Source organism: Gopherus flavomarginatus, chromosome 24 (assembly GCF_025201925.1).
Source record: "Gopherus flavomarginatus isolate rGopFla2 chromosome 24, rGopFla2.mat.asm, whole genome shotgun sequence".
Lineage (NCBI taxonomy): Eukaryota > Metazoa > Chordata > Testudines > Testudinidae > Gopherus > Gopherus flavomarginatus.
The window spans coordinates 16,448,935-16,466,937 of NC_066640.1; the positions used below are offsets into that span (position 1 = coordinate 16,448,935).

At 43.2% G+C, this 18,003-nt stretch overlaps 2 protein-coding genes and 1 long non-coding RNA gene across 8 annotated transcripts in view; 2 read left to right on the forward strand and 1 right to left on the reverse strand.

Annotated features, from left to right (window-relative positions):
- Positions 1–853, forward strand: part of MED26 (mediator complex subunit 26) — a 45,919-nt gene extending 45,066 nt beyond the window's left edge. For both annotated transcript variants that reach the window (XR_007771383.1, XR_007771384.1), the window contains exon 4: positions 532–853. The gene's annotated coding sequence lies outside the window, so the exon portion shown is untranslated. The remainder of the gene's footprint in view (positions 1–531) is intronic.
- Positions 1–2,303, reverse strand: part of LOC127040184 (uncharacterized) — a 40,186-nt gene extending 37,883 nt beyond the window's left edge. For 2 of the 5 annotated variants that reach the window (XR_007771389.1, XR_007771387.1), the window contains exons 1-2: positions 2,099–2,303; positions 651–745 (exon numbers count right to left, since the gene is read on the reverse strand). This is a non-coding gene — a long non-coding RNA (uncharacterized LOC127040184). Of the gene's footprint in view, positions 1–216; positions 334–650; positions 746–2,098 lie in introns of those variants that run through there. The other 3 variants (XR_007771390.1, XR_007771391.1, XR_007771388.1) reach the window with 3 other exon arrangements.
- Positions 2,304–2,417: 114 nt separating this feature from the next.
- On the forward strand, positions 2,418–8,237 carry SLC35E1 (solute carrier family 35 member E1). Its single transcript, XM_050934015.1, has 6 exons — positions 2,418–2,805; positions 3,481–3,551; positions 3,946–4,083; positions 5,067–5,192; positions 6,234–6,479; positions 7,578–8,237. Exons 1-6 carry the CDS (start codon positions 2,418–2,420, stop codon positions 7,809–7,811), a joined length of 1,203 nt encoding a protein of 400 aa, XP_050789972.1. The 3' UTR covers positions 7,812–8,237.
- The last annotated feature ends 9,766 nt before the right edge of the window (positions 8,238–18,003 follow it).

Consider the following 18,003-nt stretch of genomic DNA (forward strand, 5'->3'; position numbering starts at 1 on the left):
AACAGGGGCTAGCATGGAGGACTGACTATCTTTATGCTGTTCTCGATCCCTGATCCAAAGCTGGTATGCATGGATTTTGAGTGAACACCCATGAGATGCTAACTATAAAATTAGCTGGCCTTATTCTAGCACACTTTTAAACAAGTGCCTTAGCTGGCATCTTTACTGACAGTATAGATGAAAGGCCAATGATCTGAATTAGTAATAGTCTGTTACCTGTATTGTCCTGCAGGTGACCCCTCCAGTTCACGAATGAATTGTGTAAGCGAGGAAACTGCTTCCTGTGCTGTTTTGTGGAGTTCATTTTCCAGGACTCTGGGTTGTAATGTCTTTCACTAGTACGAAATTCAGTGCTCATTTAAATGTTGGGTAGGTGGATGGAGAGTTAGCTATTTTCCCTTGAATTTTAAAATGGTGAGAGGGGAAGAGGGAGGTGGGTGTGTCACATCAAAAAATGTGTTTTGGAAATGTAGGAGTTTGACAAGAAATCACAAGATGTGAAATGAGGTCTTGATTTTTTTCCGTTTGCAGGGAAGGAAACAGTGGTGTACAGTGAGCTGCCCTCACCTCACTCTGTGAACAGCTGAAGCCTGAAGGAGAGGGATACCTCATTTGTTTACCACAGATTGCAAGTGGAAAAATTCTTTTACCAAGAAAGTGATGCCCTGGGAGTGCTGGACTCAGGCCTTCAGTCCCACACAGCTTACACCTCAGATACAGAGGAGGTCCCAAGACGCCTGTCCATCTATTCCATGAGAAAAAAATTACAAAACTAAAAAAAAAAAAACCTAGTCAGCTTTATTGTTCTATACTTTTTACTTCACGTAAACAAGTCCTTGTGCTTTTGCCTAAATGAAGTGCTTTCTTTGTAACTATACTAGCTTAAGGGGAAAGGTGTCTTTTATGTCCCCCCACATTGGTTTTATTTATGTGCTAATATCTAAGAGCTCTAGTCATATACTAAGTCCTGTACACAGAACAAAAATACACTCCTTCCCTCTAAAGAGTTTAGAACCTAACATCTGCCTGGAGTCAGAGGGGAGTACAGAGAAACAGCAGCACTGGTAGATTGCATCAGACATAATCTCTACATCCCACATGTGACCATTGTCAAGTGGCAAAATATACATTATGTACCTTGCTATAAGGTGTTAGGACAGGCATGCTCGGTTGCGGACATAGGGAAGCTCAGTGTAAAGAGTGAGATTTGGTCAGATCTACTTCTTGGATAAATGCTTTTCTGAGCCTTCCTGATTGTTATTAATGACATACATTTGCCAGTAGAGAGCATATCTCCCATGTATGGTTAATAGCATCTGTTGTCTAGGCCAGTCACAAAAATAATGCAAGAAAGCTCTTTGTCACCATTATTAAATGGAGGCAACTGACTCCTATGACTTCCTATCTAACTGCACTGACCCTGACTAAACTATCAATCAAACACATGCTAATATAGACTGCTTCTGAGTTTAATATTCCTGTCACAATTCATGAGCAAGTTAGGTATGTGGAAGTTCTACCTAAGTTAAATCTATGGAGAAGCTGGAATCTGTTAAGTCACTTTCCTCTTCTGAAATGGTACCACCATCCTCTAGCCTTTTATTATTTTACAGCTGGTGTATGCTCATGGTGACTTGACAGCTGGTTTAACAAGATCTTTCAGAACTACACGGGGAACTGTAGCAGTAGTTGCTGCATTACTGGATGGTTCTGCTGCTCTTGTGTTTCTACGTGTGAGAGGCTGCTGGTGAGGAGGTGATGCCTACATCAGGAACTGAAATCAAAGCCAGGTTTCTCTTCCGTTTAGCACCAGCCACCTCTTTGTATGGGTGCACGCGGGGAGAGCCCTTAAAACAAATTATAAACCCTGTATATGATGGGTGTGGCAGCCCCCGCCTGGCACCTGCCTGAAGCAGAGTCAGGGTCCTAGGCTAGGAGAGAGCTAACGGCTTTCACTGGACCCACTGCTGGGGGGAGAGCAGCAGTGCCGCTTACAGAGGTGGGTCCAATAAAAGACGTCACTTCCCACCTTGTGTCTCGAGCTGGGCAATTCCCTGCGCTGCGGGGCCTCCTCCACCCCCGCCACAGAGCCCGTTACCTCGGCATTAGCGCTGCCTCGTCAAGCCTCACGTCGCTCCACAGCACTGGCACGGCGGGGAGGGGTCGCGCTTGCCTAGCGGGGATAGCGGCGCGTGACCCCCCACCCCGGGGTCCGCTCCCGCCAGGATACGATGCTTTGCGCAAACTCGGACTCACGTGACAAGTCCTGGGATGGAGGCGGAGCCAGGCGAGCGGAAGTGACGTCGTCTGCATAGCCCCGACCTCCAGCCTTGTGCGGCGGGGTGGGACCAAGCCCGGAAGCGACGCGCTGGCGGTGCTGACGTTGCGCCGCGGTCTGCCGGGACCCGTAGGTAGCGATGGTGGCCGCACTGGCGGCTCCTGGCGGGGGCAGCTCTGGCTCCGCGACGGCGGGCGCGGCTCGCGGACCGGCGCTGCGGGAGGGCGCCCGGGTGTCCGCGCTCTGCCTGGCCTGGTACGGGCTGAGCGCGGGCGGGAACGTGGTGAACAAGCTGCTGCTGGGTGGCTTCCCGCGGCCAGTCACCGTCTCGCTCTTCCACATCCTGGGGCTCTGCGGCCTCCTGCCGCCGCTGCTGCGCGCCTGGCGCGTCCCTCCGGCCGGGCCCGCGCAGCTACCGCCCCGCGCCTACCCCCGCTATATCCTGCCGCTCGCCTTCGGCAAGTACTTCGCCTCCGTGTCGGCGCACGTCTCGCTCTGGCGGGTGCCGGTGTCCTACGCGCACACAGGTGAGTGAGGTGCCTGGAGCCGGGGAGAGCTGAGCCCTTCCCTGCAGCTGCCGCAGATCCTAGTCCAGCCGTCCCCAGGGAGCTCCCTGCCTTATTCCGTGTCTGACCCGGGCCGTGGCGCCTTTGATCGGGAGGGGTGACATTTCTCTGACTTGTCCCTGGCTCAGCCCCTTGCTGCTTCCCTTCCCTCGAAACTGAGTTATTCCTGCCCTGGTCCCTGTAGACGGGTCTCTCCTAGCTCAAGTACAGGTAACGTTTGCCCCTTGTGGTCTATTATATTCCTGCCACTTCCCTTTTTGAGCTACCCATTCTGTTCGTTATTTTCCATAGAGTCTTAATCTGGGTCTTTGTGTCAGCCTGAGCTAAGGACTCCCCACCTCTCAAAATGTATGATCAATGTAAGGCTCAACCAGAGTCTAAATAAATGATGTTTTAAAGGAAAATGTAACACTGAGTTTCTAACAGTTCTGTGACACTTGTTCTACTTGACAAAAGTTGATCTTAATCTTTGTTTTATTTTTGTAATCTCAGTTGTGACATTGATCAACTCTTCCTCAGTGCTAGGGTTTGGATATGTCATTTTCCAGACTTCTGTGCACTTTCCCCATTCATGTTTTTCCCGTTAGGATTAGTTTGACTTTATTACCCTTATTTAAACTTCCCTTCTGCTTTCAGTAAAGGCAACAATGCCAATATGGGTGGTTCTGCTGTCAAGAATTATAATGAAAGAAAAACAAACTACAAAGGTAAGGAAGTTACTGGTGATTCCTCATCTTCCTTTTCATTGCTAATCCATGCTGAACTTAATGACAGAGATTGAAAAAATCACTCACATGGAGCTAGTGAAAATCTTTCCCAAGTGAGTACTGTAAGATTGCAGAGGGTAAACATTCATTTTACACATATAAGCTTCTAGTCCTTACGATTGTAAAGAAATCCTTCCAAATATGAAGAGCAAGCTGATTCTTTATCTGTAGGCAGACTCCTCCCATGTATCTGGCACAACTTAATTTTCTCAAGCTGCAGCAAGGTGAAAGCTGAACCCCAGGATCTTGTTGTCCCTCTAAAAATATGCATGAAGGTTGTTGACTTGAAAGTTCCTAGAAGATGCATGCTGCTGTCATCTGCTTCCTTTTCCAGGTGTATTTATCACTGATCCCTATAATCAGTGGTGTTCTGCTGGCTACAGTCACTGAACTCTCTTTTGATATGTGGGGACTCATCAGTGCTCTTGCTGCTACACTCTGTTTCTCGCTTCAGAACATCTTTTCTAAAAAGGTAATAGTTCTGTTATTTGTTCTGCTAGATGGAACTCTTAAATATCGCATCATCCAGGGGAGGGATAGCTCAGTGGTTTGAGCATTGGCCTGCTAAACCCAGTGTTGTGAGTTCAATCCTTGAGGGGGCCAGTTAGGGATCTGGGGCAAAATCAGTACTTGGTCCTGCTAGTGAAAGCAGGGAACTGGACTCTGACCTTTCAAGGTCCTTTCCAGTTCTATGAGAGAGGTGTCTAACAGACAGTAGGTCCAATTGCAAGTTTGCATTTCTCTGAAGGATGGAGCACTATGTACCTTTCAGAGGGCAGGAATGTATTTCCCAGTATAGAACTGGGTTTGTATTCTTATATGGTGCTTCATGCATCTGTTATGTCCAGCAATAGTCCACAAAGCCTTGGAAGTTAGCTGTTATGTTGAATGAAGGAAAGTTGGCCATGACCCAGAGTTTATCCTTGGCTTTGTTCCATGCCATGGAATCTTTAGCTTCCATCAGCAATGATTGAGAGGCTCTCATGTCTAATAACATATTTGAAGGATGGCACCTTTAACACCAAGTCAGCCCCTCTCTCCAGACTGAAGTGCCATTACTCCAAGTCCTGCAGTAGAACAGTAATCCAAATTTAAAACATGTAAATTGAACTTGTGAACAAAAATCAGACTTCCTAAAACCAAACAGAATATTTAGCACTTAATAGTATGTGACTGATGCTATTATATAGAATAAAGACTTGACTGTTGACCCTTCCAGCATTCAAGTCAACTAAGCAGTACATCATTGCCTTCCGGTAGGTTGCTTGTTATCTTTAATCATGTGGCACAAAGTGAGTTGTAGGTTCTGTGAAAGCAATGTATTGTAGTTGTTTGATCAAACACTACACCAATGAGTCAAATGTTTGGAATTGTACTTGCTGAAACAATTCCCCATCCTTCGAGTGAGGGTGGTCAGTACTTGAAGAAAGGGTGATTTCTGATGGTTTTTATCAGGTGTTGAGAGATTCCAGAATACATCATCTTCGGCTGCTAAACATACTCGGGTGTCATGCTGTCTTCTTCATGATCCCAACATGGGTTTTGGTGGATCTTTCGTATTTTCTAGTAGAAAATGACTTGGTAAGTCTTTGGCAAACTTCAAGGTAGGGGACTTGCTTGGACATTTCTCCTGCTTTTTAAAGATTTACCCATATCTAAGACAGGAGGTATTCTAATTGCCACTATGTGCCTCTAAACAGTGGAGAAAACCTCAGAGCCTGCTTTATGGTAAGGGCTCGTTACAGGGTCACTAGGCAAAACAAGTACAGGGAAACCCTGCAATAATGCGACTTCAAACATAACGCGATCATAAGGTGGCTCCAGCCGCCCCAAGCAAAAAAAAAAAAATGCGGCCAGAGTGCTGCCAAAGCGCAAAAAAGGAAGAAAAAAACTGCCACAGTGCTGCCAAAGCTCAAAAAAGAAAAAGAGGCTGGAGCACCGCTGAAGGGGAAAAAAAAACCAAAAAATGGAATGTGCCTTCCCCACTGCCTCTTCTTCTCTCCCCCCCCCCCCCCCCACTGCTTCTTTTGGTGAGAAGAGCCATTCTCCTCCCCAGCTGCTCCTCGCTCTTCCTCTGCCCCTTGCATGTCTCCCCTGCTCTCCCCAAGTGTTTCTCTCTCTCTCTCGCTGCGTGGCTGAGAGCCCCCGCTGCTGGAGCTGCACCCTTTCAGTTATCGTTATGGGTAGTTCGCAAACGCAAGTCATTTTCTGTCCAAAAGAAATTGACCGGCTGGAAATGGTAAACTTCGCTATACTGCGACCCCGCATTTATCGCGATCAAATTTTTTTGGACCCCAATCATCGTGTTATAGCGGGGTTTCACTGTATCTTGTCTGGTATTTGGCACTAGCACCTTGAGGCAAGAGCCCTGAAGAGTAGACTGTGATGAGCCTAAAACATAAGTTGTGAGGTTGTCTGTAGAAATGGACAAAACAGTTAATTTGAGAGGGGAGATAATGTGGTGGTGTGCCTTTTTACTCAGCCCTCCCTACCAAAATGCCAATAACAGGTGACTTGTTTGAGAAGCTATTTTGAATTGCATCCTCTTCTCTTTATGAAGTTCTCTATTTCTTCTCTGAAACTGAAGCTTAACTTTTTTTTTTTACTTTGTTGTTTCCATAGAGTACAGTATCCCACTGGTCCTGGACTTTAATGCTGCTCATAATCAGTGGATTTTGTAACTTTGCCCAGAATGTCATTGCCTTCAGTATTCTTAACTTAATCAGCCCATTAAGTTACTCTGTTGCAAATGCCACAAAAAGGATCATGGTCATTACAGTTTCCCTTATAATGCTTCAAAATCCAGTCACCAGCACCAATGTTCTTGGGATGCTGACTGCAATCTTAGGAGTATTCTTGTATAACAAGGTAAGTCTCTGTTGTGAACCTATGCCAGTCAGTAGTGGCTGAAAGCCGTTACTATCTACTGCCTGTAAAATAGCCTTGTAAAATGATGTCAAGTATCAGAGGGGTAGCCGTGTTAGTCTGGATCTGTAAAAGCAGCAAAGAGTCCTGTGACACCTTATAGACTAACAGACGTATTGGAGCATGAGCTTTTGTGGGCGAATACCCACTTCGTCGGATGCACCCACGAAAGCTCATGCTCCAATACATCTGTTAATCTATAAGGTGCCACAGGACTCTTTGTTGCTTTTGTAAAATGAGTTGTCCATAAGCAGACCAAAACAGATAATTGTGTAACAAAAAAATCCCAAACAAAAATCACAATGGCCCAAGTTGTCAGGCTCAGGGGAGACCAAGAAATGAATGGGCCTTGGTTAATGAGCTCCCCTGAACCTTGGGTGAGATTGAGACACATTGACGTTGGAAGTAGGGAGCAGTGCATAAGAGGAAGCTTGCTTTGCTGCTGCCTTACTATGACAGTTGTGGCATCAGTGGACTTATCGCCAGAGCTGTAAATAGAGCATCTTTCACCACCACTTAAAATCATTCTTACAAATGTATACAGTGTTGCTTTTGCTCTTTTTCAGCTTCTACAAGCACACAAATGTGTGTGCCACTAACTTGTTTGTTTGGGGGTTCTGGTGAACATAACAAAAGATTTCTTGTGATCACTGTTCTAACCTGGATTGAGTTTGTGTTTCACTAGTGGCTCAGGGCTTTTGAGCAAAATCACGACTCGTTAACTAGGAATGCTGAAGGAGAACGATTTGCATTAGGAGTAATTGTGGATTTAGAACGTTAGTAAGCATAGCCTTTAACAGAGTGGTTCTCAATCTGTTCACCATTGTGGGCCACATATGTAAGCCACATATATTACGTGGGCCGCATGCAATACTACCTGTATGTTGTTGAGGATGTCATATGGGCCGCAGCTCTGTGCTGACTGGGCCGCAGGTTGAGAACCACTGCAGTCTAATGTGACTAGTGTCTGTGTGGGATAGGTGTCTGCTCTTTGTTCGCTATTGTCTGAAAGAAGTAGTTAATTAATTCTTTGCTCCACAGACAAAGTATGATGCGAATCAGGAAGCAAAGAAGCAGCTACTTCCAGTTACAACTGGAGACCTTTTGAATCTGGAACGTCACCGGAACACTCCTGAAAAGTCTCAGAATGGACTCATGGCATTAGCACAACATGGAGATTATCAGTATGGCCGAGCCAGTGTCTTAACAGATCACTTCCAGTATAACAGGCAAAACTATCCAACCACATACAACTTAAATCGATATGATATATAGGATTCTGATAAGCAGGTATAGACTGTAACACAAAGTTTTCCCCAGCATTATCAGGAACTTCTGGCATGCCCTTGAATGTAAAGCTGTAGATTGTATAGGTTCTTCAGAGAGGAAGATGCATGTGTATCAAAAATGGTACAGACTTTCATCATCAGCCAAGCAGGTCTCTAAACGTGAAGCAATTAGATAGACACTGGAAGGGAGTGTACAGTATAATTCTTGTACAGAGATTCTGGTGAAATGCAAGTGTAAAACTCCGGCGTAAATATTTGCTGTCACATTTGTTTCAGAACCTGTCAACTGACTGCCATTTTGGCAGTAAAAATGTGGCCAATATTTCCTTTCCATGCTAACAACTTAATCTTTAACTTGTGTTTTAATTTTTATTTTAATGCTACATGACTCATTGCTTTCACTTTCTTCAAAAGTTTCATAAATTGCATTTGGAAACTGTGTATTTTCCTAATTGGTGTTAGCAGGGTTGTCAGTTGGAGGATTTGTGTCTAAAAGCAGATGTGTAGATTTGAATTTCAGTTGCACAGGTTTAAAACTTCATGTTGATATCAAGTACCTGTGTGTCTATAGCTTCAGTTTACAATGATGATCAAACAGGGTTTCTAAACTAGTACTGAGTTCTTGTTCCATTCAATTATCTTGAAGTAAAACTTTGTTTAGGCATAGAGAACTGATTTGTCTCTTAAAATAATGTGACTATTAGTTACCAATAGCAACTGTGATGGAGAGTTTTCACATTCTTTGACTGAAAAACAGTTACACAACTTCATCAGTAGTTACTCTTTATCTGACAATAGAACACACCTTGCCAAATAAAAATTAGTATTTGGAACAAGGCTGTTTTCCTGTGACCTCTCTGCACTTGTTTTTGGAAAGCTAGCTTGCTGTCATGCTGAATTGGGAGACAAGGATTGCTTTTTCTCTCTGTTTTTTAATTGGGAGAATCCTCCATTATATGACTTCTGTTTCATGAATGTGGATTTGGATGTATCACATCCCTTCTAATTGTCTACAAAATTATTTCTTGGCCCCCAATTATATTTTGTGTTTCTCTTCCACAATAGTTCTAGTGGCACTAACTATGTTCTGCCTGACTTGTACATTCAGACGAGTTATAGAAGTTAACACTTATACCCTTCTATCTTCCTGTAGTGCTCCTGGCTTGAATAATGATTATGAGAAATTGTTCTTGAGTCAAGAGTGAATATGTAAAATTGTGAAAGATGTGTGTTGAATTTTCTGCTTTGCACTTTTTGCATAAATGAAGGTGCTTTGACAAAACATGAAGTTTTGTTAATGACTTATGTCAGATACTGTGTAAGAGATAAAAGTGAAGTCATCTGAGCTTTGGAGTATAGAAAACTATTTTTGGCAAAGATGATCTTCAGGCCTTGTCTCTTGGAGGAGGAGCCCATCATATAGTGGGCTGAGATTCTGGCAGGAGAACTGCTTTGCGCATTCTTGTGTTTGTCCAATGATCAATCAGCCAGTGACTGACTCTAGTAGTGGTGGGTGTTATACAAAATACTCCCTCACCATGTTTTCTTTTCATGAAAGATGATTGCCTTTTAGAAGCAAGATAATTTTGTGACTCTCTTCCTGATTATTTATATATATATTTTTTTCTGTGAGTGCAAAGCTAAATCTATTCCCAGTCTACTAGATGCTTGTAGAAATTCCCAGTGTAATAGCTTCATTGATGTGTCTCAAAGGAGATAATGGTGCACCTGAATCTGTGGAGGCTGAGCCAAATTCAGTCATGGTCTGTGAGCAGAACTCCAGTGATGTCAGTGGAGGTGAGTGTGTTCATGCTAGTAGGAAATTTGGACTTGGATGTTTTAGTCTGGAAAACTCCTGGTTCAGAAATCATTATGGAAATCCTCCCCACACAATTGTTAAACTAGAACTGCTTTCAGAGACTCTGGGCTTCGTTTCTTTACAACTGTTGTTTCATATTAATGTGCAAAAGGGAAAAATACAGCCAGTGGAAAGACTGATATATTTCTAAGGCACCCTTTTTAATATCTGAGTACCATTGCATAAATGTGGAAGGATGGATGATCTTGTGGTTTAATACTCTGGACTGGAACTGCGGTTCAGTTCCTGGTTCTGCCATAGACTTCCTATGTGAACTTGGACAAATCACTTAGCCTGAAATTTTCAGAGGAGGTTAAGGGAGTTGGATACCCAATTCAATGACTTTCAATGAGAGCTGAGTGCCTAATTCCCATAAACCTGTCAGAAAATCTCAACCTTGATCTTGATGCCTCAGTTCCCTATCTGTAAAATAGAGATAATTCTTCCATACCTCATAGGGGTGCTGTTCTGGGTTACTGCAGTGATGAGGGCCATAAAAAGGCCAGAAAAGCACAGATCAGAGGGATTTCTATGTGTGCCTACCACCATAATATCTTGGTACCATTTGAATCATCCCTTCAAGGAAAAGGAACACAGCTCCCTTCTTTTTTCCTAAGTAGATGTTTGCTTAATCATATTTAGGTGGCTTATTTCCTAGAGCAGTGGGTCTCAAACTTTTTTTTACTGGTGACCCCTTTCACACAGCAAGCCTCTGAGTGTGACCCCCCCCCCCATAAATTAAACACCATTATAAATGCTGGAGGCAAGCAGGGTTTGGGGTGGAGGCTGACAGCTCGCAACCCCCCATGTAATAACCTTGTTACCCCTTGAGTGGTCCTGACCCTCAGTTTGAGAACCCCTGTCCTAGAGATTGCAACCAGGTCTGTTTCACAACTCCTCCCTTAGAAGGCTTGTATTGCACCCTCCTAAACTAGCAGGACTTGGGCTCAGTCTCATCTGTCAGGATTGTAATCACAAGTGAGGGCCCCCTGCTGAGAATGCCTTGTCCCTGTTTCTCAAATTTTAATCTGAGCTCTGGCAGCCTCAGTGTCCCCCACAAACGCAACTGCTGTAATGCGGTGCATTGCAGTGCAATGCAATAGGGGGTTCACTATGAGAGCAAGGCCACAGTCCACTTAGGGCTCTGAAGATGACTTTGTAGGCTTCTCTTCTACAGGTTACATGACCTGTGGTCATGCTTTGCTAGTTCAAGCTGTATAGTCAGTGGGGATTATTTTGTACAATAGAATTTTTAGGTGAATCATGCTACAGTAAATTATTTTCTTGAGTACCTGAACCAAAGTTCCAAAGCAATTACTGCATGCATTCAGGTAAAAAGTTTCTGATATTGTTGGAACTTGTATTGTAATCTTACTAGACATTGCAAGATTTTGTTTGGTGAGGTGAAACATTTGTCTAGTTTTAACATGGTTTTTAAATTAATGGCATATTTAACTGTACATAAATCTATAGAAAATATGAAAACAGGAATAAAAAGGGCATATCTAGACAATCATGTAGAATGACCCTGGTATTAAATCAGTGAAGAAAATACTTTTTACCCCCCTTTTTTTGCTTGCTGTACAATTTGAGGGAGTGCCATAAATCAGTAAAAATATTAGCCAATTGGGGGACCAGATTAATTTTTTGCAATGTTTTATTGTGTGTAATATGTTGGTTTCAGATGTTTACATAGAATAAAAGAAAGTTGAGGCTCTGTAATTAGTGTCTAAGATTCAGACATTAGCTACTGCAGCTTTTTTAATTGTACACTACAGAGACTGTGAAACTCAGACATTACACTGATGCAAAACTGAGGAATCCTATCCCTCCAAAAATACTGGGTGTTACTAAAAATAAGCATGCGCAAAGAACCCAGGCACTTTTTTCAGCTACCCCTTCATGTGGGTTTTTGCATTGAGAGTCCATCAAATAACTTGGTGCTGCTAGCTCTTGTGAAAACCTTTCCCTTATGGACCAAATGATGAGTAGCCATGCCCTTATTTTGGTCAGTGAAACATTCAGGTGTCTTATGCAGTTATCTGAAATAGCTAAACATTTATGAATTAAATTCTGACAGTTCAATATATAGGAGTGCAAGGCTCTTGTGAAAATGACTTTAGTAACTTCAGGTCAACACTAAGAGTTGCTGGTCAGAAAAGGTCCCATCTTTCAGTAATGTCCTAACCCACCTCTCTGTCTTCAGTGTAACAGTAGAACTCTGCTATAAAGTTGTTTATATTGCCCTTTATTTATAAATAGAGCCATTAATTTTCCAGAGCTTCCAGTTCTGTTTTTAAGGTAAATGATTGTGATCTTATTTACATACAGATATTTATATGTAAATATTTAAGAGCAGCTGTATGGGTGGCACATAAACCTTCTGCATTCTGTGTTTCTCGTGCTGATACTTTTTGGATGAATTTTTTGTGTTTTTTAGTTTTTTTTTTTTTTTTTTTACCTATCACAGGATAAAATTTGATGCTTGTGGAATCTGGCACTTAAAACAGTAGAGAAGAGTGTGAATTGCTGTAAAATGTTTGTAGTTCTTATTTCTACTGCATTACTCAGTATGTAAGTTAATATGACTGTTTTGTCTGCCTTAGTGGAGGATTCCACTCTACTACTCTGCACATACCATCATTGGTGATCCATATCGGGTGAGAGGCTGATAAGGAGAGGGAGAAATTGCACTGGTGGCTTTTGAGTGTTTGGTAGGTTAGATGGACTTTTGAGGCCTGCCCTGGAGATTCTTACTTGAATACCTGGTGGTGGTGGTTGTAGCCCTCTGGGTACCTTGTGGTTACCAAGAAGGTTGACTAGTGTTGCAGCATGCTGGGGGTTATGGTAGACTGGACAGTGGTTGTAAGGGCTTGAAACACTAGAATCTTGTAGAGATTGGCAAGTAGAGGTGTGTGGTGGTGTTAGTCTTGATTGAAAAGTTTCTTGGTAGGTGAAGCCACAACTAAAATTCTTAATATGATCCTGTAGTGTTCTGTGGAACACCCAGGAGTGCAGAGTGATGGAGAAATAGTGACTAGACTCTTCCTATTGTTTTGGTGTAAAGTCAGTTTCAGTGGAGGGTGTGTTGATCTTGTGATATAGTTATGTTGGGGGAGTTCACCTTTTTTTGTGTGTGTGTGTGTGTGTGTCTCTATGAACTGCTATTTTGTGAAACTGGAAATATACTGCTGAAATGTAGGGTTTTCTTAAATGTGTATTAAACTGTGGGAGGTGTCTGCAACTGTATGTCCCAGATAAAAAGGTGGAAAAAAACCTCTTGGATCAAGTCCTCATTTAGATCTTCTAAAACTCTACCAGGTCATTTGTTTTTATAAGTTGAGTTTTTCTTTCCTAATAGTTTAGCCCCCACACTTAGATTGTTATGGTCTTGTTCTGTAGTTCATATAAACTATATCCCAAAATGCTTTTGAGAATTACTTAGTGAAGCAGAGGCAGTGGAGAGAGAGAAATAAGAGCTGGTGACAAGGGAGAAAATCTGCTCAACTGAAGTGCGAAGCAAGATGGCAAGTCAGTGATTATAGTTCTTAAAAGATTTTTCAAAACCCCACTTAAATATAAATGTTCATAATTTTAACTTCAGTTTTGGAAGAGAATGAAATACTCACCTGGAGAGTTGGAAACTCAAGTACAAAAGGATTTTGTAAATATGAGAATCATAAAATGAAACATCAGTATAATTTTATTGTACAAGCTGAAATGCAAAAAGCGAGGTGTAAATGGTGAAAAGCTATAATTTTAATTAAATTTAAAATAACAAGGCTTCTTCTTAAATATGGCATGACTGTCTCTTTACAGAATCTGCATTTTCTTTAACAATTTTTCATGTACTTAAGTTTAATTGGCTCTGTAGTAGGTTTCCTGCATGCCTGGGTTCTTGACATCCTGACATTATGTAATAAAATTTCTGTGTAGTGTAAGTGCTGCTGATGTGGACTGGTGTTAAGTCACAAAAGCTCTCTCGCTGTGTTCAAATTATAGCATTTTCTGTAAGAGTTAAGCCAAGGTCCAAATGCTGTGGTTACACTAAATCCTAATATGTATGCAAATGAGGGGTTTATTCCTTTTATGAAGATGTAGAAATGGGAATAGTCCAAAAAGATTTGCAAAAGTTTTTGGATAAGGAGAGGGAGAGGAAACAGACTCTCTTAATTGCACAGATAAGTATTAAAAAGCTTGTTCTTGTTCTTGGGCTGGGGAGGGATAGCTCAGTGGTTTGAGCATTGGCCTGCTAAACCCAGGGTTGTGAGTTCAATCCTTGAGGGGGCCATTTTGGGATGGGTCCTGCTTTGAGCAGGGGGTTGGACTAGATGATCTCTTGAGGTCCCTTCCAACCCTAATAATCTGTGATTCTAGAGAGAGGAGTAGGAAGTTTTCTGATCTGTGGAGAAGGCCTCAACTTGGAAAGACAAGTTCATGACACACTCTAAATGGTTAATATCTGAACCCTGTGGTAGAGTTCTTAAATATGTTCCAGGTACTTGTGAATTTTTTAGGTGCATATCCAATAGAATTGGTTCATTTATGTGAATATGGAAAAGTGTATTTCCCTCCTGTTCTCTGATAACTTCTCTTCTTTGAATGCAAACAGAATATTTCCAGGGAAGAAATATTTAATTGTGATATTCTCTCTTCCAAATCTAAAGTGAATTTATTTCAAGTTTTTTTATGTACAGTAATTATGAATTTTTAGCTTATGAATTTTAAAGTGGAAAAGTGTTGTAATTATACTTTTTAAATATTGAAAATGTAAATAAAGATGAATTCTGCAAAATCAGTTCCTGCATACTGGAGTTATTTATGGTTAGAATTGTGGAGAAGCTGGCTAATTCTTGTCACCCTTGGGCTGTAACAAGATTAGCTAGTCTGCAGTTGGGCTATGGGACAATTTATTTAATGACTAGGGCCCTGCCAAATTCATGGCTGTGAAAAACACATCACGGACCATGAACTCTGGTCTTTTGTGTACTTTTACCCTATATTATACAGATTTCACAGGAAAGACTAGCATTTCTCAAACTGGGAGTCTTGACCCAAAAGTGTGGGGGGGGGGGAGGGGGTGTGCATCTGCAAGATTATTGTAGGGGGATTGCAGTATTGCCACCTGTAGAGGTGTGGATTCACCCCTGCAGTGCCTCCTACTGGTCTGTTCCAGGAATTAGCTCTCCAGCCTCCGGAGCACCCTCTGCAGGCTGGTGATCTGCTGCCTCTTGGCCCCCATGTCCCTCCCAGGACCCGGTGCCCCTTTATCTGGGGTTACTGCCAAGGGGCAGCACCCCTTTCTCAAAGTCTCTCCTCCCTGGGAAACCCTCACATACTCTCCCCACCTCGCCTCAGTATAAGGCTACTGCCAGTCATTGTCTAGCACCCACGCCCCGGGGCACACTGCAGTATCTGCCTACTCATCACTGGCAAGGTTGTGTTTGGACCTTCTGCCTTGGCATACCCCTGGGCTGCCCTCTGCAACCCCCAGGACCTGTTGCCCTTATGCTAGGCCACAGCCTGGGGCTTTCCAGGCTGGAGCTCCTCTGCCTTTCCCCAGGCCTGCTCCACTCAAGTACCCAGTCTCTAGCTCCCTGCAGCCAGGCCAATCTCCCTCTGTAAACAGAGAGAGGGATGGCTGCTTCTGGCTGCCTTATAAGGCCCAGTTGCTTAGTTTGGGGCATAGCCCCAGCTGCAGCCACTTCCCTCAATCAGCCAGGGTTTTACCTTGCCCAGCCCCAGCCCTCTGCAGGGCTTTTCCAACCCCTCCAGGGTTGGAGTGGGTGCTCACCCCACTACACCACCCTTTTGTGCTGCCTTCAGAGCTGGGTGGCCACACAGTGGCAGCTGCTGGCCAAGTGTCCAGCTCTGAAGGCAGTACCCCACAAGCAGCACAGAAGTAAAGGTGGCAGTACCATACCATGCCACTCTTACTACTTGTACTCCTGCCTTCAGAGTTGGGTCTGGACTCCTACAGTTACAACACCATGAAATTTCAGATTTAAAATCCTATGATTTCAGATATTTAAAAATCTGAACTTTCATGACTGTGAAATTGACCAAAATGGACAATGAATTTGGTAGGGCCTTATTAATGACCAAAGGACTTAGCCTGTTAAACTTGTAACATGTTGCAGTAAGTGGCTTCTCTAACATATTATCTGTTTAACCATGGGCATAGTTTTTTCCTTGCATTCAAGAGTAAGAGTAACTATCTTCTAGTTACAGATCTTCCAGATTATGCTCAGACAGCATAATGAGGGTGGGCGGGTGGCATGTGGCTAGTGTCAATATTTTTATCCCAATTAGGTCCTGTTAGTTTTTGCTGTTTGGACGAAGACTAGGTATATTAAAATAAATGACAATGCCGGCAATATAAAACCTCCTCTTTTAGCATTTTGATAAGTTTGGTTCCAGTGATTTGTTCTACATTATCCCATGGTTTTCATCTAGATAGTTTAGTACAGCCTATCATCTAGTAGACTCACATTTCCAGTCTTCAACAGTCATAGGTGACTGTTGGGAGGAACCTTGCGATGATGGAGGGATGATAAACGGGAATGTGGATATGGAAGTGGATATTACTGCAACTGAGGTAGAGGCCGTACTTGAACAACTTGATGGGTCGAAGTCGGAGGGCCCGGATAATCTCCACCCGAGGATATTAAAGGAACTGGCGCGTGAAATTGCGAGCCCGTTAGCGAGAATTTTTAAGCAATCGATAATCTCGGGTGTTGTGCCGTATGACTGGAGGATTGCTAATGTAGTTCCTATTTTTAAGAAAGGGAAAAAGAGTGATCCGGGTAATTATAGGCCTGTTAGCTTGACGTCTGTAGTATGTAAGGTCTTGGAAAAAATTTTAAGGGAGAAAGTAGTTAAGGACATAGAGGTCAATGGTAATTGGGACGAATTGCAACACTGATTTACTAAAGGTAGATCGTGCCAAACCAATCTGATCTCCTTCTTTGAGAAGGTGACGGATTACTTAGATAAAGGAAATGCGGTAGATATAATTTACCTAGATTTCAGTAAGGCGTTCGACACGGTTCCGCACGGGGAGCTGTTAGTTAAATTGGAAAAGCTGGGAGTGAATATGAAAGTTGTAAGGTGGATAAGGAACTGGTTAAAGGGGAGACTCCAGAGGGTCGTATTGAAAGGTGAACTGTCGGACTGGAAGGAGGTCACCAGTGGAGTCCCTCAAGGATCGGTTTTGGGACCGATCTTATTTAACCTTTTTATTACTGACCTTGGCACAAAGAGCGGGAATGTGCTAATAAATTTCGCGGATGACACGAAGCTGGGGGGTATTGCTAACACGGAGAAGGACAGGGATACTATTCAAGAAGATCTGAACCACCTTGTAAACTGGAGTAATAGGAATAGGATGAAATACAACAGTGAAAAGTGCAAGGTCATGCATTTAGGAATTAATAATAAGAATTTTGGATATACGTTGGGGGCGCATCAGTTGGAAGCGACGGAGGAGGAGAAGGACCTTGGGGTACTGGTTGATAGCAGGATGACTATGAGTCGCCAATGTGATACGGCTGTTAAAAAAGCAAATGCGATTTTGGGATGCATCAGGCGGGGTATTTCCTGCAAGGATAAGGAGGTGTTAGTACCGTTGTATACGGCGTTGGTGAGACCCCATCTGGAATACTGTGTGCAGTTCTGGTGTCCCATGTTCAAGAAGGATGAATTCAAACTGGAACAGGTTCAGAGACGGGCTACGAGGATGATCCGAGGAATGGAAAAACTGCCTTATGAAAGGAGACTCAAAGAGCTTGGCTTGTTTAGCCTGGCCAAAAGAAGGCTGAGGGGGGATATGCTCGCACTATATAAATATATCAAGGGGGTTAACGTTAGGGAGGGAGAGGAATTATTTAAGCTTAGTACTAATGTAGCCACGAGGACGAATGGGTATAAACTGGATATTAGGAAGTTTAGACTTGAAATTAGATGAAGGTTTCTGACCATTAGGGGAGTGAAGTTCTGGAATAGCCTTCCGAGGGAAGTAGTAGGGGCAAAAGACTTTCCTGGCTTTAAGACAAAGCTTGATAAGTATATGGAGGGGATGTTATGATAGGATCGTTAATTTGGGCAATTGATCTTGAATTACCACCAGACAGGTCTGCTCAGTGGTCTGCGGAGAGATGTTGCATGCGATGGGTACTGAGTTGCTGCGGAGAACTCCTTCTTGGGTGCTGGCTGGTGACTCTTGCCCACATGCTCAGGGTTTAGCTGATCGCCATATTTGGGGTCGGGAAGGAATTTTCCTCCAGGGCGGATTGGCAGGTGCCCTGGAGGTTTTTCGCCT

Coding starts and splice junctions, on each gene's coding strand:
- SLC35E1 (XM_050934015.1), top strand. CDS start 2,418: ATGGTGGCCGCACTGGCGGCTCCTGGCGGGGGCAGCTCTGGCTCCGCG. Junction 5,193..6,233: donor TTCTAGTAGAAAATGACTTG/GTAAGTCTTTGG, acceptor TTGTTTCCATAG/AGTACAGTATCCCACTGGTC. Junction 6,480..7,577: donor GAGTATTCTTGTATAACAAG/GTAAGTCTCTGT, acceptor TTTGCTCCACAG/ACAAAGTATGATGCGAATCA.